The 27,996-nt window shown below is 38.9% G+C and overlaps 1 protein-coding gene across 1 annotated transcript; it reads left to right on the top strand.

Annotated features, from left to right (window-relative positions):
• Positions 1-176: 176 nt before the first annotated feature.
• Positions 177-27,606, top strand: LOC127635448 (neuropilin and tolloid-like protein 2). The gene is made up of 9 exons (XM_052115552.1): positions 177-553; positions 7,295-7,351; positions 9,472-9,612; positions 11,307-11,555; positions 11,984-12,031; positions 12,347-12,474; positions 13,589-13,817; positions 22,697-22,810; positions 25,802-27,606. The coding sequence occupies exons 1-9, from the start codon at positions 544-546 to the stop codon at positions 26,506-26,508; spliced, it is 1,683 nt and encodes a 560-aa protein (XP_051971512.1). The 5' UTR covers positions 177-543; the 3' UTR covers positions 26,509-27,606.
• Positions 27,607-27,996: the final 390 nt, after the last annotated feature.

The following is a 27,996-nucleotide window of genomic DNA, read 5'->3' as shown; positions in this document are numbered from 1 at the left end:
TTTGAAAATAAATATATTTGCCTCACTACCGTAATTCTGATGCTGTGGCTGTAGCTGAATCACGTCACCTTAACTTCACCGCGCGCTCTCTTCACTCGCGCCGAACAGGGGTCGTGCGCTTATAAGAATGCGCATGCGCGCACAGGCAGCTCATTCAAGCGAACAGCGCCCGATGCTCGAATGAGGCTCGTTTAGTGGGATCTCTTCAGTTCAGCCCAGACTCTCTCTCTGACACGATCCTCTCCCTGGACTATACGCGCGTCGCTTATTTTATGGCAATACGTTGTATGTGGATTTAAAGCACATTTCTCCACAGGATTAAAAGCTCATTCGTTTACAACCTCTCACTCATCTCGAGGCGTATGTTCTTTATAAGGAATACAGAGGGGTATTTTTGCAGCTTGAGGGATGGGATTAAAGAGATCGAGGAAAAGTTGTGATTTTTAAGTCTCGCCGTATTGGATGGCAACGATGGAGAGATAAAGCTCGCCAACTACAGAGCTCACGAAGGCGGACGCACCAGTAATTACACAGCGAAAGGAAATGCACAGAGGTGAGTTTCAAGATAGCCTACATTTATGTTTTGTGTGTCCGAAAACACAACGCGGAAAGCGCACGCTGCATAGGCGTCCCACGAACTGCTATTATACATTTTCTTTAGAGAATTTTCCGTGGCATTCTTGCCATGACTAACAAGTTGCAGTTTTAGGGCTAATCGTAAATTGCTTCGCCACCTACTGGTGTGTTTTTGTTTATTAGCTATGTAATGCGCGTTTAACGAAATCTGGCAGTTCAGTGTCCCTTGCGTCGTTTGTTTAACCATGGACCTGTTTGAGACGGGGAAATGCTTTTGTGCTTGCAAGACATCAAATAATATCTTCATTGACGTATGACGTTTAAAGATGCATTAATACAGCAAAACGCGAGTTGCATTCGATTTCTGCAGCGTCTCGTGCAACTTCGCTGCATGAGCTCGTGGTATTTGCTGGAGCGACGCGAGAGAGCTGAAGTGACAGTTGTCGCGTGCCACAGCCTTAACGCGCTGATTGATGATCGACGTCATTAGAGTAGTCAGTTATACACAATAGGTTTAATTAAATTATAAGGGAAGATTGAATTATTGATTTTATCTCATATTGGTTGTGGAAACACTTTAGGCTACTTTATAACATCCATGTTGCACACCTTGCAAATTAATTTTGTAGGTTGTAATAACGCTGTTGAATCTCTTGCTGTTCCACAACGTAAATGCAAGTAGCCTGCACGCTGTTCATTAAGCAATTACAATAGCCTATAACATGAACACTGCGTTGTGACCAGTTTCTTTATGAAATAATGCCCACGAAGTTAAATATTCCATCCCTAATCTAACCATTTATATATTTTGGAAATATATGCGAGATGATGACCAAATTTCTCCAAAATATGTAGGCCTATTTATTAGATCAAAGTCATAAGCTTTAAAAGTTCAAAGTCACAAGAATAAAATGAAATGAAATCAGAATGCAACACGCAAGTCGCAAGCAAGGAAATACGTATTTATTATTTGACACTGGTCTGAATAATTCGCTCAGGAGCATTTCAAGTCTTATTGGGGGTAGTTCAGACCGAGCACGTTCTTGCTAAATAAGAGCGAAACGCAGGTGACTCGAGACGCGCTTTTAACAGTTGACGTTCTTTTTAACTTGACACGGCGACAAATAAACGCGGCGCTCCTGCGCGAGACGTATCACGTTAAAAGACTGTCAAAGTGGTCCGTCTAGCGCATGTTTGCATGTTTTTTAGGAAAAACAATTGAAAAACAGAGGCCGACGCAAAACGCATTGGGTGTGAACGGACCCTAAAGAAATGTCCTCTTGTCATCTGCCTTTGATTAACATCGGCCACACTAAAGTGCCGTGTTTAACTCAAATGACAGTTTTGGCATTTTTTCCTTCTCCGTGGAGTGATCTGTTTTGATATATGTATAGACAAATTACTCAAGATCACATCAACACATTTTAATGTGCGACAACCCTGCGTCCCACGGGACACATCCCAGATGTCTGTTCATTTAAACCAGACAGCACGCTTGAGATAATTCATGTAGAAAATAAATTCACAGATATTTATTTAAGATGTGCGAGCGACTGTTACGCGACTATTCGGAGTGCATAACTCCATTTAATTAGCTTCCAATATATATATATATATATATATATATATATATATATATTTTTTTTTTTTTTTTTTTTTTTTTTTGCATGTTATAGCTACATCTGTGCTCAAGGTTTGGGATTTGTAAATCTCATTTATACTGTATAAAATATCACATCAACCGTATGATAATCCCAGTTCACCTTTTATTTGTGTTTGTCTTACATCAAGAAGTATGAAACCTTAAGGATAACAAGAGCGTGATGTTTATTAGATGGAGTTATCATGTTTGCCTTTTCTTCACCAAACAGGCAGTTTAATTTATCATAAAGAGATTAATGTAAGCCAACGACGATTTATTTCAAGTCAAGTAAAAAAAAAAAAAACTACTTGTAATGAAGGATTAAATTTGAGTTGCTGGTTTGGAGTTATGATCACTGTGGGCATCTGTTAGAATGCACACGTCTTTCGTTCTTCATCTACACTCTCTTTTACTCCAAACTTGCTTCTTTTAGGTTACAGGTGAATAAAGATGTGGTTCTACAGAAATAAATAATAATAAACAGTAAATTCCTTAGTAAAGTCATAACAAGCATCAAACATTAATAACAATACAGTGAAATAATTATTAGACTGTCTTATAATGTAGAAATATTCAAAAGAGACAATAACATGCTCTTAAAGAAACTATATGAAACAATATGACTAAGAAACAATCTGTACCACACGTCATATGAATCATATCAACAATAACAATAACAGTAAATACTCTTCCTTATTGGAAAATACAACATAAAGCTGCCCATACTTAACAAGATTAAAAAATACAAGGCGTAAATGTTAGCATATCAAACTGACGGTAAATAGAAAGTGCTGAGTCATTTAGTCATTCAACGGCAAACAGTAAACGACACAAATACTAAATAAAGTTGCTCATCCCCACACAATATCTACATATAGTGCATAAACATGTCACTACTCACAATTTCCTGCACGCACAAATCCACCAAAAACAATATGAACTGAATCAACAACACTTAAATTACTGGTGTTCCTTCTGCCTGTCGCTTCACAAACTAAACTGTCCTCTGTGTAATAACGTGATAGTATTTCGGGCAGTCATATGATAAGGCAGTCCATTAGCACCCTCTGCTGGACTGTTAAATCCTTTACTTCGTAGGTTGGCAAGGACTGAAGTTGGCGGGGCAGACCAAGTGGGCATGGACTGCACCCTTAATAAAGGTGTGGCATATCGCTGGACTCCATTTATTTTCACTCAAACCGTTTTAGCCTGCAAGAGTTCCACTATAGTCTGAGCCTGCCGAGACCTGGTGACCAGCTTCTCATTCTTGTATGGCAAGACGTCAAGCTGCCAAAGTTTCTCCACATGATAATGCAGCTCAGCTGATGGGGAGAGTGTTGCTATGAACAAGCATGATTGGGTTCCATTCTGTTGTGGTAAGCACTTAGTAGGGCCCTGAAGTTTCCAGCCAAGTCTTGTCTTAACCGCAGCAGGCCCCCCCAGGGCATCCTAACCTCACTGGCTGGATAGGGGTTATTAGATGCGGAAAGTCTGAACCAATGAGGAGAAGGGGTTGGGCACCTTTGATCTCTGGCAGGGGCAATATTTTCAGGTGTCCGTATTTGCGCTGCAATCATTCCACTGGATATTTGTGATACGCCAGACCTAACTGAGAGGCAGTGGAGGCTCCTCCAATCTTATAAACTCTCTCGAGTTGATTGACTGGTGAGATAGTGTAGGACACAGATGAAACTTGTATTATTCGTAGGTCTTGTCGCACTGTGCTTATTGTGAGGCTCTCTGCGGGACCCTGGAGTTTCAACTTCAATGCTGCATCCTGGAGGAGGATAGCGTACATCTCCAGAGTATGATTGCCGTTACGCAGGAGCACCTTAGTGACCTTGAGAAGGACTTGACTGCATCCAGCCTTCCTGTCTAAATAGAGAATGTCGGTGGAGGAATTTACCAGTCCGCAAGTTGTTTCAGGGCTGAGTTTTCCAGCTTTTGACTGTTCTTCTGTTTTAATGTTTATCTCATGAAGAGCATTCAGATGCTTGCCTTTAGAGGTGATACAGTTGACTCTCAGCTGACACTGTGCTGCTGGGTGACTGTGGCCACATCTCCAACAGCGATGGTTGTTTAACACCCTCTGTTTTTGCTGCTGTTTAGTGAGCTGAGAAATGTTCCAACTGTCATCTAGGTTCTGTAGATTATTACAGCAGTAGGGACAATGGCTGAACTTCTCGGTCCACTGTAATGTGGAATTTATTGCAGAAGGTGCCTCAGAAGAAGTTTGGGTAGAGCCTAACAGCACAGTCAATGGCCTGTTTCTTCCTTTACCATCTTTCTTGTACTCTCTCTGCCTTTTAGCGGCACATTTGTTAGTCTCTATCCGATCAAACATATCACCATCTTCCTGAATCTGTAACTCATACTCCAACCACTCTGCAATGTCCAGGAGGGAAGGAACTCCTCTCTTTAAGGAGTGAAAGTATCGCCTGAAGTTGGCTCGGAAGTCCTGTGGCAACTTACTGCTTAGTCTGGCCACATGTGAGCCACACTGAAGTTCAATGTGTCCTTCTTCCTTGAGCTGTTCTAGCATTCCAACCAGAGCTCTAACCCTCAGTGCAAATTTACGAAATCACATAAAATCTCCTGGCCGTATGGTGGGCCCATCCATCAACTCTGCAATTCTCCGCAAGGCCAGTTGGTGAGGTTGACCACAGTGCTGGATAAGAGAGGCCATGGTATCTGAATTAGGGTACAGAGAGTTACTGTACGAATCTGCAATTAAAAGTGCTTCTTCAAATTTGAGATGGTCCAACAGAATTTGATTTGATTTACTCCGCCCTGATGCTACAGAGAATTTGAACCTCTCTGTAGCATCAGGGGGAGGATATTCTCCAGGGATATTAGAAGCCTTGCAAATTCTCTAGGGTCATCACAGGTGAAGTCTGGGATGGAAGGCTTTGGAGCCCTGAATGATCTCTCTTGGCTACGTGGTCATAAATCAGTGAAGCTGTAGTCTCTTTGCGGTGGCAATGGAGGGGCTGTATTATTACCAGAGTTTGACCATGACTCTGACTCCTCTGTTGGCTTTTGATAATCTGGTGTGGATGGGGAAGATGACAGCTTCAGCTCTTGTGTATGAATGCGTTACTTTAATTCCTCCATAACATCTACAATACCTGGATTGGGCTGTTTCGGTCTCTCATCCGCTGTCACTGGGGGAGGTGGTGGTGGCCAGTCTTCTTCTTCCTCAACAGCTGACTGATGGGCAAACTGTGGTGGTATATTAGCTACGGCTTGGTGCTTCATTCTGACACTGGGAGGATGCTCTTGTAATAGTTGCATAGGAGGATGGGGTGACAGAACACCACTCTTGTCCATTCGACGCTGCATATCCAACACAGGAGGTTTGGTGTAACCTCCTGTTATCTTCCTGCAGCTGCTGAAGATCTCCTAACATAGGCGGGGTATACTGTGATGTGTCAGGGTACTTTCATATGCTGAGGGAACATGAGCTGAGGCTGAGAGTTTTATACAAGTAAAAATACAAGATGTAAATGTTAGCATATCAAACTGACGGTAAATAGAAAGTGCTGAGTCATTTAGTCATTCAACGGCAAACAGTAAACGGCACAAATACTAAATAAAGTTGCTCATCCCCACACAATATCTGCATATAGTGCGTAAACATGTCACTACTCACAATTTCCTGCATGCACAAATCCACCAAAAACAATATGAACTGAATCAACAACTCTTAAATTACTGGTGTTCCTTCTGCCTGTCGCTTCACAAACTAAACTGTCCTCCGTGTAAGAACGCGATAGTATTTCGGGCAGTCATATGATAAGGCAGCCAATCAGCAACCTCTGCTGGACTGTTTCACACAATCCTTTATAACACTACTACTATTCAATAGGACCGTAGAAATTATAAATGTAAAAGAGTGTAGCTGTCTGTTAGTTGAAGAACACTGTTCCTGATATAATGTGAATGTCTTCGTCTTTATCTTATTATACTGAATGACTGGTAACTGCAACAGGACATGATGATAGAATTGTATTTACAGAATTCAGAAGGTTATATAATATAAATTAGAAGACCAACAACTCATTTTATCTGTCAAAAATGTCACTTTTGCTTTCTAGATATTTAATTTTCTCAAAATGTGCATGGAAAGAAAGAAATATTCTATCAGGATTAAATCAGTAATGTCTGTGGCTGATATTTTGTCAACTAATCACACATTTAGGAGCGGTCTTTGACCATCTGCCCTTATGTCAAAGAGGGGCGACTTGACATGGATCTGAAAACAACTGACCTTGTGTTGTGTGTTTCCCAAAAGCACCGTAAGTAGATCGTAGAAGCCATTGGCACCAATGGTCTCTATGATCAACTTAAGCTTGCGATGCTTTTGGGAAACGCAACCCAGTTTGTTAGATTTATTTCTGCTCTGGGACAGGGCCAGGAGTAATGGTGGAGTTTTGGGTGATCAGTGTCCTCATGTTTCTGAGCCCACATCACCCATGAATCAGTGCTGGGCTAGTGCAGTCATTTTCAGAAGGAGCGAGGCATGGCTAGATCCATCAGATATATAGATTCTCTGTTCTGCTTAGTAATTTCTAAGATTCACACAAACACACTGAATCAGAGTTCACTGAGACCTTTTGAGCCCCACAGCAACTGAATTTTTGATGCAAGCTTCACCAGCATGCAAGGCTGGTTTATGTTGGTTAATGCTGGTCTAGCTGGTGGACCAGCATAGCCATGTGGTTCACCAGCAAAACTTTGAGCACTATGGTTTTCATGTGAAGGAATTCTTGCTGGTTATGCTTGTCAAAAGCCCTGGAGATCATCAGCATTTTTTATATTTCTTTGTGGACAAGCATTCATAACACAACATATGTTGTAAATCAGCTATGCTGTTTCTTTGTTTTGTTTCTAAGCAGTGAAGTCATTCTGAACCAGTCATCTCTGATATTTTAATTAGTTGCTTCTTATACTGTGTTCCGCAGTCTATTCTATTGTCTTGAACATGGTGTCAGGTGAAGGACACAGTATGCTGGAATTTCATGTTACATTTTGTCTGCTAACATTTGACATGCTGTTGCTTACTCTTCTTTACAGCCTGGGTTCTCATCATTGTAATAGAAGAGGGATTTGCCCTGGCACAGAAAATTAAAGGTATGACTCACACATTTCAAAACACATATCTGATGTGTCAACTGTTACAGTCCTGTGATATTCTGTTTTTATTTTAGGGCAGATATCGTAGTGGGTTCCCTTCAATGCTATTTTATGTGTAACAGTCTGTGGGTAATATCATAAAAAAAAGTTTATGCTAAAATAAAAATCAGAATGCTTTCTTCCATCTTAGTGAACACAAAAGATGTAAAAAGTCTTACTTATATCAGTATCAGTGTGTATTGTTAATGGCATTGCTCAAGCAACTATTAATGGTATGAAATCTGTATCCATATGTAAAAATACTGACCCAGTCTCCTCCCACTTGTTTGCAGAGAGTACATTTTTGCTGTGTTTTAATTTATTTCAGTTAAAATTTCTCTTAAAGGTGCACTCAGTATTTATTAATTCATTAATTTATTTGTTGGTTAATGTCGTCTTGGACTTGGACAACTAGGTGCCTGGATGCAGCATCATTAAAACATTACATGTTATGTTTTTGTTAGCAGTACCATTGAAGAAATTCACTATACACAGTCAACCATGATTGATTTAATCCACAAGTGAAAGTGTCCAATAACAGAGAAATGACTGAGATTAAAGGTGCTGTAAGCCATATCAGCCATTTTGGAACTTCCACAAGATTGAGCCGTTGAATTAGAGATTATTTAGCAGAGATGGGCCACTTCTATTAAAATGAATGGGATTAGATCAGCTATGCTGTTTTCTAAACCAAGAAGCTCTAGCGCCCAACGGTCAACAGATGTAGAAAGGAAGTCCCCATTACAGGTAAAAGATCCAATAACCTTTTAGATACAGACATCGCCTGTCAATCAGCTCGAAAATGTGCATGTGCATTAGCTTGACTAGCCTAAAAATTTTGTTTTATAGCATAAAGTTAGGTAAAGCAGCACAATTTACCAGTTTTGTCAGATTTTACTGCCGATTTAAACTATGCTCTTTGATCGTAATCTTGACCAACCATTTTTTTGATTTCGGTGTTCCCCAATTCAAGTAGGAGCTGCACTGATATGACTAGAAATAGTCTCCCAAGAGCATTCAAAGATGGCCGACAGTGGACTGACTTTCTAGAGAGACTTTGTTTAGTTTAGACACACCCCCTCGTTCCAAAATACTGTTTTGACAGGGAGGAGGGTGAGGCCGGGCTATGAGGACACACATCCTGCCCTGAATCAGGCTAATCATCCAGGAGGGGGATAAAGATGAGCCAAATGTGCCAGTTCGAGAGGCACACATGGCCATGTTTTTTGTGTCTTTGTTCATGTTTGTTCTATGTTGTTTTAAGTTGAGTTTTACCATTAAACTTTGTTTACTGTTCAGCCAGATCCCGCCTCCTCCTTGCCCGTCCTTTAACTGTTACAACCGTCCTGTTGATTTTAATTTTTTTTTAAATTGTCAGATGGCAAAACATCTACATCCACATTGAAAGGCGCGCATCAGGCAGAAGATTGGCAAGCATAAGTATGATCTTAAAGATAGTTCAAGTCATTTAAAAACATGAGAAGTGTTGAGAAAACTCAATATCAGCAATCACAGACATTCACATCTGGATGGGATTACATTTCTCTAAGGAACCTTGAGTTAGCTGAAAAACAGTAGGTAATTTGCTCTGAAATTTATACAGAGGTTGTTTGAGAAAACAGGATTAAAATCACAAAGTACATCTGTACCAGAAGTTACATTTTTGTTTGCCATTTACACTGTCTAGAGCTGTCACAGAGACTGGTTAGATATCTCTGGACACTTATTGCAGTGAAGGAACATTTTCTGCATAGCATTCCATTAAAAGAAATCGCTTACCGCACCTTTAAGTGAGTAGTATTCGGCTGGTCATGTGATCTTAACATGGTGGCCCACATGAGGGGACCCTCTCCATGTAGAATAAGACAACTTTTATAAGGTTATTGATATGACTGGAGCCTTCATATCATGTGTGTTCTCATAATTTAGTGCGTATGTTTCAAAATTGCTATTCATTTCTTAAAAGAGTAAAACTTTATTAATGAAAAAAAAAAAATACTGAGTGCATGTTTAAATGTCAAAGTTTGTATTTCCTCTATGTACATTTTATTTCCTATTTCATCTATCCGCTCTCACAGAGATTCAGAATGAAGGTGAATCTCCATCTACTGCTGAGCAGTGTGGCCAGTGGATCCGGAATATCAACGGAGGGCTGTTTACATCTCCAAACTACCCAAACTCTTATCCACCCAACAAGGAGTGTGTTTACATTCTGGAAGGTAACTTATCTAAAAATACAAAGAAACTCAAGTTTCCAAGTATAAGAAGATTTCCTGGCTGTTAGATTACAGTGTGACAGAAACTGTTAATGACAACATGATTGACGTCTGCCTCAAGTAAGCAATGGCTAATAATATAAGAGTGTCACATCTTGCCTCTAGGTTCTTAAGTTATCTGTACTCTTCTCTATTATTATAGTAAATGCAACACTAATATAATTATCCATATATTCCCTTAACAACTATAATTATTGTTATTGCATACCAGTATAGCGCTTTAAAAGTCTGTTTTGATACAGCAGTATTTCAAGCAATACATTAGCGCCCCCTGTGGACAAAGCAAATCCAAATACATGAAAATGCAGTCTGATAAATGCATTGGTCATTTGAAAAAAGCAGAAAAAAAGAACAATATTGAACCATAATTTTCAACGAAGATATTATGTATCAGAATAACAAGTGTTTATCTTTATTGATTGATAGAACTGAATAACTGGATAACAATAATAAGCCTGTGCACCCCTATATGAAGCTTTTCTTCTTGATGATTGTAGAATATGCAGCATTTGTAGTTTTAATGCAGGCTGCAGAAAATACAGCTGAAGAAATGGACTCAATAGAGCAAACCTAAATCAGCAGTGACAACAGTAATATTTGTTTCAGAGAATGACATGACTAAGGTTGTTGTGCCTTAAGCAGGTGACCTTAATTCACTCTGTGTATAATTTAGTTAGTGGAAAGAGTTGTCTGTTTTATTACATGTTGTGTATTTGCTGTGCTTCACAGATAGTTTTTTTATTTTTTATTATTTATTTATGTATTATCCCCCTTTTTCTCCCAATTTGGAATGCCCAATTCCCACTACTTAGTAGGTCCTCGTGATGGCGCAGTTACTCACCTCAATCCGATTGTTGGAGGAGAAGTCTCAGTTGCCTCCGTTTCTGAGACAGTCAATCTGTGCATCTTATCACATGACTCGTTGTGCATGACACCACGGTGACTCCCAGCATGTGGAGATTCATGCTACTCTCCACGATCCACGCACAACTTACCACACACCACATTGTGAGCGAGAACCACTAATCGCGGCCACGAGTAGGTTACCCCATGTGACTCTACCCTCCCTAGCAACTGGACCAATTTGGCTGCTTAGGAGACCTGGCTGGAGTCACTCAGCACACCCTGGATTCGAACTTGTGACACCAGGGGTGGTAGTCAATGTCAGTACTCGCTGAGCTAGCTGCTTCACAGATTGTTGAATATTAGTACATGTCTGCTTTCTTCTTGTCATGAATCAAAATAAAAATGAAATGCACTCTGCAATATAATGGTCTATTAATTTCTTACAACAGTGCTATGAAAAAGATTTTATCTTCACTTTTTTTCCATCTTCTGTATTGTTCATTTTCATGAATATTTCCATTGTTTGTTTGTTTGTGTGTGTGTGTGTGTGTGTGTGTGTGTGTGTGTGTGTGTGTGTGTGTGTGTGTGTGTGTGTGTGTGTGTGTCGTGTCTCAGGACCAGAGTATTATTATTTTATGAGGTGATATTGTGTCAGTTCATTTCCTGGAAGGCATCTTGCTGCATAGACAATGGGTTCTTCCATGCCTCATACTGTTCAGTTATACATAAAAAATAACTTTCTCTGTTTTATAAAATAAACAAAGATGTTCTTAATTCCCTTTCTCCTGCAGCTCTCCCTCGCCAGAGAATTCAGCTGACCTTTGACAAAACATACTATATTGAGCCCTCCTTCGAATGCCGCTTTGACCACATTGAGATAAGGGATGGTCCCTTTGGATTCTCCCCTCTTATTGATCGTTTCTGTGGGCCAAAGAGTCCAGGTATTGTCACCTCCACGGGCCGCTTCATGTGGATCAAATTCATCAGTGACGAGGAGCTCGAAGGCTTAGGTTTCCGCATCAAGTACACCTTTATAGCAGGTAACATTTGCAATTGAATAGAATACAGTAGGCACTGGCAATTTTGTATATTTGAGCTTTTTATCTAAACCTAATGCTTTCTGAATTTAAAAAGAATGACCTTGTGAAGAGTGAGGCTATGTCCTTGACTGTGTTTTGAATCTTGATACTTGAAATGCAATGACTTCAAGTTGATTCAGTGGATTTTCAGGCATGAAAATGTTCTGCTGTGATGTAGTAGCTTTGAGAATTTATCAATGTTTTTCTTGTTATCCGTGTTTAAGAGGTCATATAATACAAACACTAAATGCTGCCTATTAGATCAAACAGCAGATCTGTACTCTGCAGCACCCACGGCTCTTTAAAATTGGATATTATTGTTCGTCTGGAGCATGGGATTTCAACCTGCAAACTATCTGGGTAATGGGATACCTGTCTTATCATTTCAGACCCAGATTTTCATTTGCACGTCGGTGGATTGCTAAATCCAATTCCAGGTAAGCCTTCAATACCCCCAGCCCCCACTTCAATTCCATCTGAAGTGCTTTCTATTCTCTGCGGCAGACTGCAGGCTATCTTTTACTGACACCCTCCATTCCTCCCTCTATCTGTTGGCCTCATGCTGCCTTTCCAATTCTTTCCGTAGATCTTGTAGAACCTTCCTTTTCTTTTTTCTCAAAAACATGTTTCTTCATCTCACCACCTCTGTATTTGCATCAGATTTGCACTCAGTGCTTCGTATTCCTTCCTTTTTGGTTTCCTAATTTTACTTTGGCCTGTTTTGTCCTGCTTCCAACCTTCTCCTCCTGCAGATTGCCAGTTTGAGATCAGCGGCACAGACGGAATCATCCGCTCCAGTCAAGTGGATGAGGAGGATAAGATAAAAAATGGAGATGCACTGGACTGCATCTGGACCATCCTTGCGCCTCCTCATTCCAAGGTGACCCTCCTCTCCTCTCCCTTCCCTTCCAAATGAGATCAAGTGAGATGACCCTGCTCTTCTGCCATGGGCAGATATATAAAACCAGGGCTCGACAAGACCACAGGAGGCCATTGGGCCCGACCCTTTTTCTGCTGAGATAACTTTTCAAGGAAAGCTCAAATTAGCAATGCCACAGCAGCAAGTATTAGGCCAATGGTGCAGAATGACTATAGAGCAGAATCAGCAGTACTAAGACCGAGGGAGGAAAACGGCATTGAGATGGCCCAGGGATTACACGCTCATCTGCGCTAAGCAGACTGGAACACAGCAGGCTTAAAAAACATTCCTAAAGAACTTTGCAAAAGAGTATCTGTTTACAAAGTATAAAGATAAGTAATTAGTTTGGCTTGAAAAAGCCAAACCAATGATCTACTATATAAACTTACTATTATTATAATGATGATCATTATTATTAATATAATTCAGAGACTATATTTGTAACTCAAACTCCTCCTAGAGCTTTCAAGCTACATGCACCAAACTTTGCACAGACCTTCAAACTGATCTGTGTGCTAGAGTAAGCTATATCTTTTCTGACTGATTGGAATTATGGAATTCCCATAGCGGACTTCCGAACAGGCCCAAATTCCCATTGAAACCCATTCAAGTGTGAACTTTTTCCTGTAATACTCCTTTAGAGGATTCAAGTTACATCCACCAAGTTTATCACACCCCTTCAGGTTCTTCTGACTTATGCAGTAAAGCAACATGCTAGCAATGTTGTATCTATCTATATAACTATCTGTCTGTCTATCTGTCAGTCAGACAGTCTGTGTTAAACTTTCATTCTAAGTTTTTCAAGCCAAACTCAAATTTTGTGTCTACAAACTTTTCTAGATAGAGTTGGGATCTCTTACCTCCTGTTTTTAAAGTTTATATGCATTGTTATTCTTGTTAATCAGTCTCCAATGATCAAGCCAATTCACTTTGTGTCAGCACAATATGCAGCAGTGTTTTCTTGTATGCACTATTTTCTTTATTTTTTTGGCAAATTGCTGTATTTTTTTCTGTTACTGTTCAAGTCAGCATTTTTTAGAATCAAGCTGATTCATTTGTTGGTTCATCCCTCCAGATATACCTTCGCTTCCTTGAATACCAGATGGAATACTCAAATGAGTGCAAGAAGAACTTTGTGGCTGTGTATGATGGCAGTAGTGCCATAGAGAACCTGAAAGCCAAATTCTGCAGCACTGTTGCCAATGACGTGATGCTGGACACCGGCGTGGGTGTCGTACGCATGTGGGCTGATGAGAGCAGCAGACTCAGCCGTTTTCGAATGCTCTTCACATCATTTGTGGATCGTGAGTATAAATACTCTTAATGGTTATGGCAAGATGAAATATTGATAACTAACATAGACTAACTCATGGGTTTTCAAACTGGGGTCCTGTGACACTGAAGGAAGCTCAAGGGGTTCTGTGGCATATTTTACAAAAAATTTGGGGGCAGTTAAAGTTCACTTGTTAATTTAAGATATCAAATATAAATGTTTAACAGATTAACATTTGAATGCACATTTACATAATTTGACTATCTCTGTTTCATTTTGCTTTCTAAAGACTAGTCAGAAATCATGATATTAAAGAGATAGTTTACCCAAAAATGAAAATTCTCTCATCATTTGCTCACCCTCATACCATCCCAGATGTGTATGACTTTCTTTCTGCTGAACACAAAGATTTTTAGAACAATATTTAATCTCTGAAGGTCCTCACAATGCAAGTGAATGTTGACCAAAATTTTGAATTTGAGGTAGGGATATGCAAGAAGAATATGAATTGCCAAATACAAAAGAAGAACACTGTGAAAGTGGAGATTTACAGTAAAAAAGGACTTAAATCTGTTTTTCACACACACCTATCATATCGCTTCTGAAGATATGGATTTGAGTCATATGGATAGTGTCAAAATTGAGGCACCCATTCATTTGAATTGTAAGGACCTACAAAGCTGAGATATTCTTCTAAAAATCTTCATTTGTGTTCAGCAGAAGAAAGTAAGTCATACACATCTAGGATGGCATGAGGGCGAGAAAATGATGAGAGAAGTTTCATTTTGGGGCAAACTATTACTTTAATCTTGATAAAAATTTTCTTTTGACAGTCCTCATTTTTAATTATAAGAAATAAAAAGTCAAATCTGCACAGTGGTGCTATTTATGGACTAATGTTTATTGTGAAAATATCTGTTTAGGTCTGTACATCTAAAATTACTTTGAAAGCATATTTTTTTCTCATCCACTTTTAGTTTAATAGAAAGTAAATATTTACTGACAATATTTTCATTTGATTTACTTTGGCTTATCACATATAAAACCCAGGTTTTTACCACCTTTACAGCATGCTTAAAAAGTGTAGTATAAATGTATTAATTTATTTGCGCAGTATAAAAAGGTCTGATATTTAAAATAAATAGCTGCCTTCATATTATAAAAAAGGTGGTCCCTCACAAGTTATTCATCACATTTGGGGGTTTTTGGCATCAAAAATTCCTAAACTAACATACAAAAACATAATAACAAAAGCCAATACTTTACAATATACAGATCATTACAAGATGTACAGAACCTAACAGTGATTGAACACTATTAGTGCCACCTTGTATTATTATTAATTATATTAATATTATTTATTAGGAAGCAGCAAGTCCCTTTCATATTTCTTGGGCAAATATGTGGCTTTCAGGGTGCTAAAACATTTTTATGTGACCTTTGGAGAAAGCCATGATGCTGCATAAGCTTGCAAAAAAAGAGAGAGAAAAAAACAAAAGCCAGCAGGTTGGGTAAAAACATAATTTATATTTCATTTTGTAATGTGCTGGGCAGAGGCTGCTTTTCCAGGATAGAATTTCTACTACAGTATGAAAACAGAATTAACAAAGTGTGTAGGATGATTTCCCAGATAATGTACCAAATTTAGTTACGATTAGATGCATTAAGATCACATCTTAATATACTATGAGAAAATGTTGTAGTCCGTTCAACTGGGATAAAATATTGTTACCATCAGCACTTATAGTCTTCAACAACATGATCACACGGGCGGTCGGCATGTTGTTTCCAACAGGGTTGGCGACATTATGCCGACTCGCGGACAGCCGTCATCTATCAGATATGTTTCCGCCTATTCCAGTTTAATTGCTTACCTCTGTGGCGCACCCAGAAGTGTTTTGCGTCAGCAGCAGGAGAGACCCGGGATCAGATCCCGTGTCGAGACCGGGGAGTAATCACGATCTCATAATAAGTGACCAGCATGATTCAGACGTTGCATTCTCACCTTACATATTTTCTCCACTAATGGTTTGGGTGGTAGACTTTATAAAACTTTATAAATTTCTTTCTCTTCACTGTGTTAATGCCTGTACAGCTGAAAACAACTCACTTCTGGTCTTGCTTTTGGCACCCCATTCAGACAGTACACCCATAAAATGGAGTGTACACGTGCCCATATGCCCAACAGCACTTAATGCTTTGGCCACAGGGGAGCAGTGTTATGCATTTCGTAAAGCATACACCTACACTCACCTAAAGGATTATTAGGAACACCTGTTCAATTTCTCATTAATGCAATTATCTAATCAACCAATCACATGGCAGTTGCTTCAATGCATTTAGGGGTGTGGTCCTGGTCAAGACAATCTCCTGAACTCCAAACTGAATGTCAGAATGGGAAAGAAAGGTGATTTAAGCAATTTTGAGCGTGGCATGGTTGTTGGTGCCAGACAGGCTGGTCTGAGTATTTCACAATCTGCTCAGTTACTGGGATTTTCACGCACAACCATTTCTAGGGTTTACAAAGAATGGTGTGAAAAGGGAAAAACATCCAGTATGCGGCAGTCCTGTGGGCGAAAATGCCTTGTTGATGCTAGAGGTCAGAGGAGAATGGGCCGACTGATTCAAGCTGATAGAAGAGCAACTTGGCCTGAAATAACCACTCGTTTCAACCGAGGTATGCAGCAAAGCATTTGTGAAGCCACAACACGCACAACCTTGAGGCGGATGGGCTACAACAGCAGAAGACCCCACCGGGTACCACTCATCTCCACTACAAATAGGAAAAAGAGGCTACAATTTGCAAGAGCTCACCAAAATTGGACAGTTGAAGACAGGAAAAATGTTGCCTGGTCTGATGAGTCTCGATTTCTGTTGAGACATTCAGATGGTAGAGTCAGAATTTGGCGTAAACAGAATGAGAACATGGATCCATCATGCCTTGTTACCACTGTGCAGGCTGGTGGTGGTGGTGTAATGGTGTGGGGGATGTTTTCTTGGCACACTTTAGGCCCCTTAGTGCCAATTGGGCATCGCTTAAATGCCACGGCCTACCTGAGCATTGTTTCTGACCATGTCCATCCCTTTATGGCCACCATGTACCCATCCTCTGATGGCTACTTCCAGCAGGATAATGCACCATGTCACAAAGCTCGAATCATTTCAAATTGGTTTCTTGAACATGACAATGAGTTCACTGTACTAAAATGGCCCCCACAGTCACCAGATCTCAACCCAATAGAGCATCTTTGGGATGTGGTGGAACGGGAGCTTCGTGCCCTGGATGTGCATCCCACAAATCTCCATCAACTGCAAGATGCTATCCTATCAATATGGGCCAACATTTCTAAAGAATGCTTTCAGCACCTTGTTGAATCAATGCCACGTAGAATTAAGGCAGTTCTGAAGGCCAAAGGGGGTCAAACACAGTATTAGTATGGTGTTCCTTATAATCCTTTAGGTGAGTGTATATTAGCTAAAGAAAAGTTGACCTACTCTTTCCAATCTCACTGTGAGATCAGTATGAAGCCTAAATCCAAGGATATTCCACCTTTTAATCTAATATTAATTTAGTGTCAGGATAAATAGAGTACCCAGATGCAGGTAACAGTTCAAATTATATTTAATGAATATTTGAGTGGTAAACACAGCAGGCGAAACACGGCAAGAGAAGTCCAATGTCGAAGATGATGATGATGATGATGATGATGACAACGAAGCTTGCATGCAATGACTGCAGTGAGGTGGGATGATGAAGGCAGATAAAACCAAATGCAGAGAGTACTGAGAGATATGTTAGACTGGAGCACAGGAAAACGTAAATCCAACGAAAAAACAAGACATGAGCATGAGAGAGAACAAAAAGCACAGCAAACAAGAACAATATGACAAACACAACTCACACAAAGGGCTGCTTATAAAGGGGAAAGGAGATGGCGTGCAGGTGTTGCATTAATCAGGCAGCTGCTGGTAATAAGCATTGCTGAGCATCGCTGCCACACCCGCATAATTAATGCCACACCCACAACAACAGGAGTGAAATATCAGTCAGGGATGAATCCTCCATGACGTTTAGAATACAGAATTGGAAATCTGCTCTTTTCAGGCTTGTAAGTTTATCACAAATGTTGCATGAAATTTTGGAAAAAAAAGTTGTTGAATTATAAAATGAAATATACTATGATCAGGGCTGGACTGGTAATCTGGCATACCGGACATTTTCCCGGTGGGCAGACGCACTTTGGGGCTGATAAGGGGTAGACTGGCCATCTGGAGAACCGAGTGAGCAAGTGGGTTATGCATTATGCAGAATGGACCACAAAACGGCATCCCGAACCTGGCATATATTTAAAAACAATTATATTTATAAAGTGTGAAGTTAATAAATTAATCTCCATAGAAAGCAGCGATATCAAAAGCCAATTACTCCCCCCAACCTTTGCATAGGAAATCAATTAGCAGAGCAACTTCTTAATAAGCTGACTATAATGTTGCACATTTTCCATGCTAATGGGTCAGTCATGATGGAAAATTAGAATTTATCATGTGCTGCTTTAATGACAGAAAAAAACTAAATGAGGCTTTACTTTGTGAATCAGACATTGGGATGGGAACAATATAACCCATTTTCTCTCCCTGTAGCTTTTCAGCACGGTGTAAAGTTTGTATGCAAATTGCTGAAAATTACCATGGAGTCATTGTTGCTGTAGTCTGTAATACTTTTAATAAATGCCAGAATTATCTGAGGAATTAATTATAGCATTCAATGCCAGCTCCATGTGAATACTAATCTTGCTCACCCTGTAAAATGCCCAATTGCAAATTATTTTTTATTAAAGTGCCAGTACAACGCACCTAGAAAATGCTCAAAATGCTTTCTGTCATTGAGACAGATAAAAATATTGGGAGAGAAACTAGAGATTCCAAATGTTGTATAATAATTCAAAAAATTTAAGTGGAATAATTAATTGGATATTCTTCATTAAATCTGGTCACCAGATCACAAGACCACATTTTTTGGTGTCTTATAATGTGCAAGAGCAAAACATAAAGAAAAACACAGCACTATTAATACTAAAAGAGCTCTTAAAGAGAAGTTCTTGTTATAATGTTGCAAAACATATTGTACTAAAAATTACATGGTAACCTACAGTTTTTTTCAGTTGATTTAATTTTTTCTCCAAACTTTAGTCAATGCTCTCCAAACAATTCACACAGCCAACAAAACTCTTAATTTATCAGAGCAATTCAATTTCACTGCATAGTGAAACCATGTATTCTTTTCTAATAATGCATTTATAAAAACTAAATACATCAAATCTATAGACAGGATTGGATTCAGAACATATTCAGCTAAAGACACAGCTCTTCTATTCAAATAACACATTTATCAATCCACAATAAAGACCATGTTCCATGTGTTTTTGTCAAATGTATCTAAGTTTCTAGTTGTTCCTGCTCTTCCTCTTGATAGAGGATGAGGAATTTTACTGAAGAAAAATAAGTCTTGCTATATTTTATGGACCTAAGACAGCACTGTAAACACAGATGGTAATGCAGACCAATCCCATTTTTCTTTTTTATTGAGATTGAAGTCACTGTAGATCTGCTCAAATAAGGCCGAACTCTTTGTGATTCATAACATGAACAATGAGAGGGACATAGATCATTTGAGCCTCTTCTGTGTCTTCTTTACTTTACTCTTCACACTGCTGTCCTCTTTCTCTCTGCTTACCATCATTTCAGAATCTCCATTTGGTCTTTCCTCAACTCTTTTAATGCTCACCCCTGAAAGAATTGAGAAAACCTTCCCCTATACTAATCACTTTTTCCTAATTTCCCTTCCTTTTCCAATCTCTTATTGTCTTGTTCTTCTTCTTCTTTTTCTTCTTCCTCATTGTTTGTTTGCTCTGCATTTTCATATTTGACCTTATTTATAGATAGCAAAGTCATGATAGTTGTGTGAAATTTTTTGTAAATTGCATTATCTTTGTTGTGTGCATTACTAACACAGCAGATATCAATATGAAGGGATTTGACTACCTGGCATGTGCATTTGAGAATATGACTTTAATTTAGTTCTCTGTGTTAACTGTTTTGGGAGCATGAATCTTGTATAGTGTTTTGAAAAAATTATGAACATCAAGGAAAATATGCAATTTGTACAATACAATTTGTTTAGGACAATTACAAATTGTTCAGATGAAAATTGTTTTGAAAGCAGTGATTTGAGTTTGGAGAAATGTGTAAAATCGAATGAGGAAAAACTGTAAAGGAATAGTTCGCCCAAAAATGAAAATTCTCTCTTAATTTACTAACCATAATGCCACCCCAGATGTGTATGACTTTTTTTCTGCTGAATACATAGAAAGATTTTTAGGAGAATATCTCAGCTCCGTAATGCAAGTGAAAGGTGGCCAGAACTTGGAAGCTCCAAAATCCACATAAAGGCAGCATAAAAGTAATCCATAAGACTCTAGTGGATAAATCCAGGTTTTCAGAAGAAATATGATAAGTGTGTGTGAGAAACAGATCAATATTTAAGTATTTTATTACTATCAATCTCCACTTTCACTTTATTATTTTGTTTTCGGTGATTCACATTCTACCTGCATATCGCCACCTACTCTGCGGGTAGGATAATTTAGATCAAAATGGACTTAAATATATAAATATTGTTCTGTTTCTCACCCAGAGTCACATTGTTTCTGAAGACATCGATTAAACCACCAGAGACATGTGGATAACTTTTAAGCTTTTTATGTGCTTTTGGTCATCATTCACTTGCATTATATGGACCTACAGAGCTGAAATATTCTTCTAAAAGTCTTTGTTTGTGTTCTTGCAGAAGAAAGAAAGTCATACACATCTGGGATGGCATGAGAGTGATTAATAATACAATATTTTTGGATGAACTAATCTCCTTGAGGTCTGTTAAGATGTAATACAGTTTAAGATGCAAAGATTTAGACTTTTTTAAATTTTTATATCAAATGTTTTTATCAATGAATGAATATATAGAACTGATCAATTTCATTGAATTCATGCTTGTCAATCGTCCATTAGTTCTTTAAATCTTTATTAACTTCTATTGTATACTTGGTTATTTAAAATGCAGATCGTTATAGACCTAAACTCTATATCATTTTTGGAAAATGTGAACAATGACAGATTAAAATAGAGCATGTCAGAAAATGTACAAACCAGTGACAGATAATGCTCATTTATACCGCAGCCTCTGGTGGTAGACTGCTGGACCGTGACTCAGATTTGAGATGTGTTTCACTGCATTTGTGTTTTCTCTGCTATGGAAGCCAAGTCCAGTCATCCAGTACACAAGGATGTGCAGCAGTGCATTCTGCTCTGGATTGTCATCTTGAATGTGTCTTCCCTAACCAGAAGGGAAACAAATAGAGTGAAAAGCCTCTTTACCCCTCATCTAATGAGTGATGATCTCTCAGGAGGTGTTTGGCAGGCATCAGTGCAGTGCTGGCCACTGATGAAGGTTAGAAATGTCTTACAATTTTGGAAATCGAGTAGTGGGAGCATGACGCTGTTGAATTTTCTCTGACCTCGCAGATTAGATCTGCTTTAGCTTTGCAGATGTAAGGAGGGTGACAGTTGAAAACAGTTTGCAAAGAAGGGAGAAAGAGGGATAAGGCTGCACACAGGGTTATAAGAAAATTTTAAAACTGTGTTCACGCAAAAATTACAATTCTGGGTGTTTTCCAAAGGGCATTTCGGGAAGGTAACGCCACTCAAACAAAACAAAACAAGACTTTTTGTGAAGGCTACATTCGAACTGTAATGCCATGCTCCCTTCATATTGCCCACATCAAGAGAACTGTGTTTTGGAGTGAGTAGGGCATAGGGATGATCACTTTCAATTGGAATTCAGCCTATATCATTTACTCATCCTCATGTTGTTCCAAACTCATATGGCTTCATTCTTTGGTGGAACATAACTTTTATGTTTTCTAAAACGTATATGACTTTCTTCTGTGGGGCACATAAAAAAGAACATTTTAGTCTCAGTCACTATTCACTTTAATTAAATAATAAAAAAAAAGCAATGAAAGTGGATGGTGACTGAGACTAACTCACTGCCTAGCATCTACTTTATGTACCCCACAGAAGAAAGTCAACTACGTTTTGGAACAACATACGGGTGAGTAAATGAAGACAGATTTTTTTATTTTTGGGTAATCTCTCCTTATTAGTCATGGAAACATAATGGGAATTTCTATAATTAATGTATCTTTTATGCTCTGCTCTAAATATATCACATGCTGAATATTGCTTGTGTGTAGAGTAATATACAGTATGCTTGCAAGCCATAGTGATGTCTAATTTGTGAGCGAATTGTCCTTTCGAGTTTGTTCTTTTCATTGAATTGGTTTGAACCGGTTCACAAACCAGTCTGAATGATTCGTTAGCAAATATTAAATATTAATGTTTTTGAAAATCTTAATCCATTAATCATAAACTACAGGAAATGTCAAGAAATGAATTTATTAAAAAGTATGGGAACCCTGTGCATTTGAACAAGAGGGAGGAGAGGATGAGAGTCAGGGTTTGCAGAAACAGCCTGAAGGATTCACCCCTAGAGATCGGCACTCACTTTCAATTAAAAGCTTATCTCCACTTCTCCCTCTCTTTCCGTTCTTTGTTACCCTCTGCTCTTACTAGCACACAAGCGTTCACTCAGTCAAGAGCTTTGTTGCAACATGGACACATGGGCTTCGTGATGGCTGTTAGATTTGATTTACTGTGTTGTGCCCAACACCCGCTACACAGCCTGTGTCAGGGGCATGAAGTGCACCTTTCTGCAGACAGCCGCTGACAAACTACTGTGAGAAAGAAGACTTTTTCTATGAAACATTATATGTTCTCTATCTGTTCTTTTTTCAGCTCCTTGCTCCAGCAACACCTTTTTCTGTCACAGCAACATGTGCATCAACAACTCATTGGTGTGCAACGGTGTTCAGAACTGTGTGTACCCCTGGGATGAGAACCACTGCAAGGGTGAGTTTGAACATAACCACCAGTTTCTGTTTCCTGAGTCATCTATGACCTGGGACGGGATTAACCAGGATTTATTCAGGAAGTTTTACCTTTGCTAATTAATGCTATACCCAAATTGGTTCTAACTACATATTAAATTAAACAATACATTTTGCAACATATTGGACAACTTTAATTACAACAAAACTATTTTGAGTACAGTATGTATCTTTATCTAAAGATATGGTAGCTCAGTAATGCTCTGATGTTACTCTGCTAGAAATTAGTTTGACTGATTTAAACTGATAATTTGTGAATTGGATTACACTGGTCATGCTCTTTGTTTGTTGTTGGAACATGTGAACACAAAGCAATAGAGTAACATGTTGTCTTCACCCACATATTTTCTCTCTCAACACATTCAGTTCTATGGAAGCCCGTTTCTGCCACATCAAATAAAAACATATCCAGCACACGTCCTTAGTTTCAGGAGCCAGTTGCATAAACAATGTTTGTAACAACAAGATTGACAACAAGTGTTTGAAACGGGTACTGCAGTCCAAGTTCAAAATACTGGCGAGTTGTCTGACCCGCCCCAGACTCGAGGCTCATGCGGGTTGCCAGTATATTGACACTCAAATTAACCAACTCAGCATCCATTTTAAAGGATGCCTCTGGTCATGGTGTTTTTTTAGATGGATGGCGATGCTTTTTAGGTCAGGGGAAATCTGTTAGCTGTAATTGCTGGCTTCCATGGCTGCAGTACGCAGTGTTGTTTGCCTGCAAACTTGTTCAAATCTGACAACCTGGCGGTGTCGAAATACTATTGGTGAGTGGGCAGTGGGTGGGATCACACAGGCCAAAACATAAACAGACGTTCCAGTCCGGAGTGGAAACTTAAAAGTAGACTATACTGGCTGTAGCGTTGTTATCAGAGAAGCCATTATTTCAACTTAGCATGTTTCCTAATTCTCTAATGACATATTATGGTCATTTTATGATTTAGTACAGTAAAAATATTACATATATCACCTTTAACTTAAGACTGCATCTAACAATTAGTTTGACTAGCTAAAGATGCCATAGAAAGCCTGTTGCTGTCACGATCCCCGGTTGTGTGCCCCGTGTCTCACTAGTCAATTGTCTTGAACTACAATTCCCACAGTTCCCGGCTCGCATCACTGCCAGCACTTTGTCATTGTCCTCACCTGAGTCCTCATTACCCCTCTTTAGTCCTCATTACCCCTCTTTATTTAAACCCTGGTTGTTTGGTCAGTCATGGTCGATTGTTGTTTGTTGTTTGTGGATGTCAGGAAGTAGATGTTTTGCCTTGTTCACCCAGTTTGTGTACCCTTGATGTTTTCATGTTTTGGTTTCTTTTTTCCCATCGTGGACGTTTCCTTTGTTCCAGTCTAGTTGTTTTCACTTTGTTCAATAAAGACCCGCATTTAGATCCTCACCCCTCATCTGCCTCCTCCTGCTAACGTTACAGATGCATAAAATAAGCTCACAGTTTTCTTTAGTAGTTCACATTGCATTGTGGGAAAAGTAAGCTTAATGGCCGACAGTGGATGCTCAATGCTGTTTTAATTCACAGAATATTTGCTTATTAGAGGAAAACAGTGCTTCAAAATGTATTCTAATGAAGAAATGTAGTGAAGAAAAGTGTTCTACAACATCTCAACTGAAGCCCCCACTGGCTCAGCTGACAGTTATTTTCCATGACAACATGGAATGTAAACAAATGTTAGCCTGGGGGTGTGCAGGCTTACATTTTGGTCTTAAATTAGACTGATCTAAGTTTTTATGCAGCTGACTGAAAAAATTAAGACCAACATTTTAGACAACTAACTTGTAAGACAAGTCTAAAACAGTTTTTTGCAACCGGCCCCTGAGATTCTTAAAATCGAAGTCTAAAATAGACCTTGATAATTGTACCCATTGTCACGTTTCTATAGCCTCAAGGCAGCTATTTCTAAACATGAGGTACTACCCCTATATAGTTATTATTATTATTATGTTTATATTTCTAATTTTATTTATGATCTCATATGTATTGGTGTTTTTCCACCTGTTGTCAAAAAGTGATTTTTAAGTCACCGAAAAGAAGCTGGTGGAAGATGTTGTTGAGAGTAAAATGTTTGGATTTGGTATTATTTTTTTAACACTGTTATTGTTAATACAGTTTTGTTTCGTTTTTTTGTAAAAAAAAATTCCCGTTTTATAAATTCCATTTTTAAAAATTCAACTGTGCGTTCAAAGTGCATGCCAATACAATCACTGATAATATTAGCAATGATTTGTGTGTCAGTAGATAGTATAAAATAATATATTATAAATAATACTTACATTCTCTATTATTTAATGGAGCATTAATTCAAATCCTGACAAGAATCATATTTTCCATGCGAATAAAAGGAGCATGTCACTGTCAAATAAATATGCCAGACATTCCACATGGACGCAGTTAATGCACAAAAGAAAGTAAGTCCATATTTCTGTTCTTCTAACTCACTGCATACAGTCCATTTACACTACCAACTTCTTATGAATGTGATGTCTTTGTTTATATCACAGGTACTTGACAGGGAATGGACTATATAAAAGGATGCAGATAGTGCAATAACTAGAGAAGAACCTCACAATGAAATCACACCTAACTAAATCCATTAGCACTTAGCACATGTAATTTCATTAAAAAAACGTTCAACTATCTTTGTGCATGCTTGCACGAAAATATCAAAACTTCCCATTGACTTTGCACTTATGATTTATGGCATAGTAATTTAGTAATTTGTGTGCTGGACTTTTTATTTTTTATTTGATGTGGTGGAAAAAGGGCTTCCATACAATTCAGATGGCTCACAACTAGGGTAAAATATTATTTATTTACCGTGATGCTGGAGATTTAGCAGGAGTACAGGAAACACTGATGTAGATTGTATGTCTTTATCTCTTTTTATGCTTTAAAATGTTTGATTAAAAACTCATTCCCTTATGTCTCTGCCTCAGAGAGGAAATCAAAAGGACTCTTTCACCAAATCACAAAGACGCATGGCACAGTGATTGGCATTTCCGCCGGTGTGGTTCTCGCCTTGCTCATCATCTCCATCCTGGTGCAAATAAAGCAACCCCGCAAGAAGGTAGTGGCCCGCCGGCCAGCTGTCATCCACAAAGGTGGCTTCCAAGAGGTCTTCGACCCTCCAAACTATGAGCTCTTCTCCCTCCGTGACAAGGAGCTGTCGTCAGACCTGGCCGAGCTGTCAGATGAGCTTGACAGCTACCACAAGCTGCGGCGCTCCTCTACCATATCTAGATGCGTCCACGAGCACCACTGTGGAACCCAAGCCTCCACTGGAGGAAGCATGAAGCAGAGCCGCACCACACTCAGCTCAATGGAGCTCTCTTACCACAATGATTTCTCCAAGCCACCACCCATGAAGACCTTCAATAGCAGCAGCAGCAGCGGCACCTACAAGAAGAGCTGCTATGGCTACAAACAGACTCATGACTGTGCCGAGCAGGTAATCGAGGACCGCGTCATGGAAGAGATGCCCTGTGAGATTTATGTGAGGGGTGGAAGTGTAGGAGGGGCTGCAGGCAGCATTGGCAGCGGTTGTGGGAGCATTACCATCCGTAACCATGGCAGCGCTCGCAGCAACAACACCACCACCACTGTGGTGGACCCGGGACAGCGTTCCATATCCATGGACTTCTGAAATAGTGAGGGAGGAAGAGGTAGAACAAGAGCCCTGACTTTTACCCCTTTTTTCATTGTCCTTCATTACTGTTTTTCATGCACAGGGGTTCCAGTACAATATAGACAAACATGGAGCGCACTGAGTGAATAGACTATACGTTGACAGAGATGAAATGTGGCTGGCTATTTTAATCTATGTGTATCAAAAAAGAAAGATAAACGGTATGTAGGTTTTGTGTTGTTGCTTGGCATTAACTCACTTTTTGTATTATTTCACTCTGTGGATAACTCGAATTATACCATAAAGATGATGACTGTCCATAACCCTCTGTACACTTACACTGTGTCCAAACGGGCGACAAGTAATTTGTCTGTCCATACTGAAAGATAAATTGGTGCATAACATGACAAAATCAGCCAGTCATTCGTTTTATGTTTACTAGAGCATTATACAACATACAATTCAGGTGTGGATTGGGATTTTGGAATGTGGTCGGGGCTTCCCTGTATGACAGAAAAGAAAACTAAGCGACTGACAAAATGTGTTGTTTCTCGTCACTTTGCACAGTCATGGCTGGTTAGAACAAATGATTAACATGGAAAACTAAGGAATGATTGCTTGTTGCTATATCACATTGTGCATGCTTAGGGCACGGTGTTAAGAGGGACACATTTGGATGGGAAAGACCACTAGATCAAAAATTCCCACAGTATACACAAAAACTGTCCTGATTTCTTACATTTTGTCATTGGTTTCAATTAAACAGATTACTATGATGACAGTATGCATCATAGCATCTAAGTGGCCATAAAAGGCCACAATACATGTGGATATTATGTGTTTTTTTAGCCTATGAACATAACACTATACTGCATTTTTTGAGGAACAACCAATCCATTACAAGCTTCAAATAAAGACAACTGTAAATGATGCGTACAACTTTTGTATAGAAATGATTCTTTATTGTTGTTAAATAAGTAAAAATTAACAGGAATATATTTTCTAACCAATATATGTTGTATTACAAATTATACTGTGCTTCCATTTTAGTCATGACATGAATAATTGTAGAGATATTAGTGTAAGAAATGTCCTATCACATTTTAATAAAATTATGTCACCTAAACTATCTTTGAATGATGTATTACTGACATGCAATAGATCAAGTAAGATTGTTTTTTTTTTCATAATCTCATGAATCACAAATATTCTCCATGCATATTTTATCTAATGTCCATTGAATCTAGATTACTCTACTTTAGTCAGTCCTAAATAATGTAATACTTGTACACACTAGAGCAATCCATTCTATTAAGCTGCTCCCTTGCTTTCATCTTTTCTGTCATTTCATTTTCTGTTTATTTGTTTCTCTTATTTTCCTTTAGTCCTCTTGCAGTGTCCACCTCACTGATCTGTCATGTTTAATTAGACTGCAGAAGTGCTCAAGGCCTCGAATGTCTTGAAAAGACAGAGGACAGACGCATTACAGTTCACAACAGTGGCGGC

Source organism: Xyrauchen texanus, chromosome 1 (assembly GCF_025860055.1).
Source record: "Xyrauchen texanus isolate HMW12.3.18 chromosome 1, RBS_HiC_50CHRs, whole genome shotgun sequence".
NCBI lineage: Eukaryota > Metazoa > Chordata > Actinopteri > Cypriniformes > Catostomidae > Xyrauchen > Xyrauchen texanus.
Note: the sequence above shows the minus strand (reverse complement) of the source record. Positions and strands in the feature narration are given on the sequence as shown.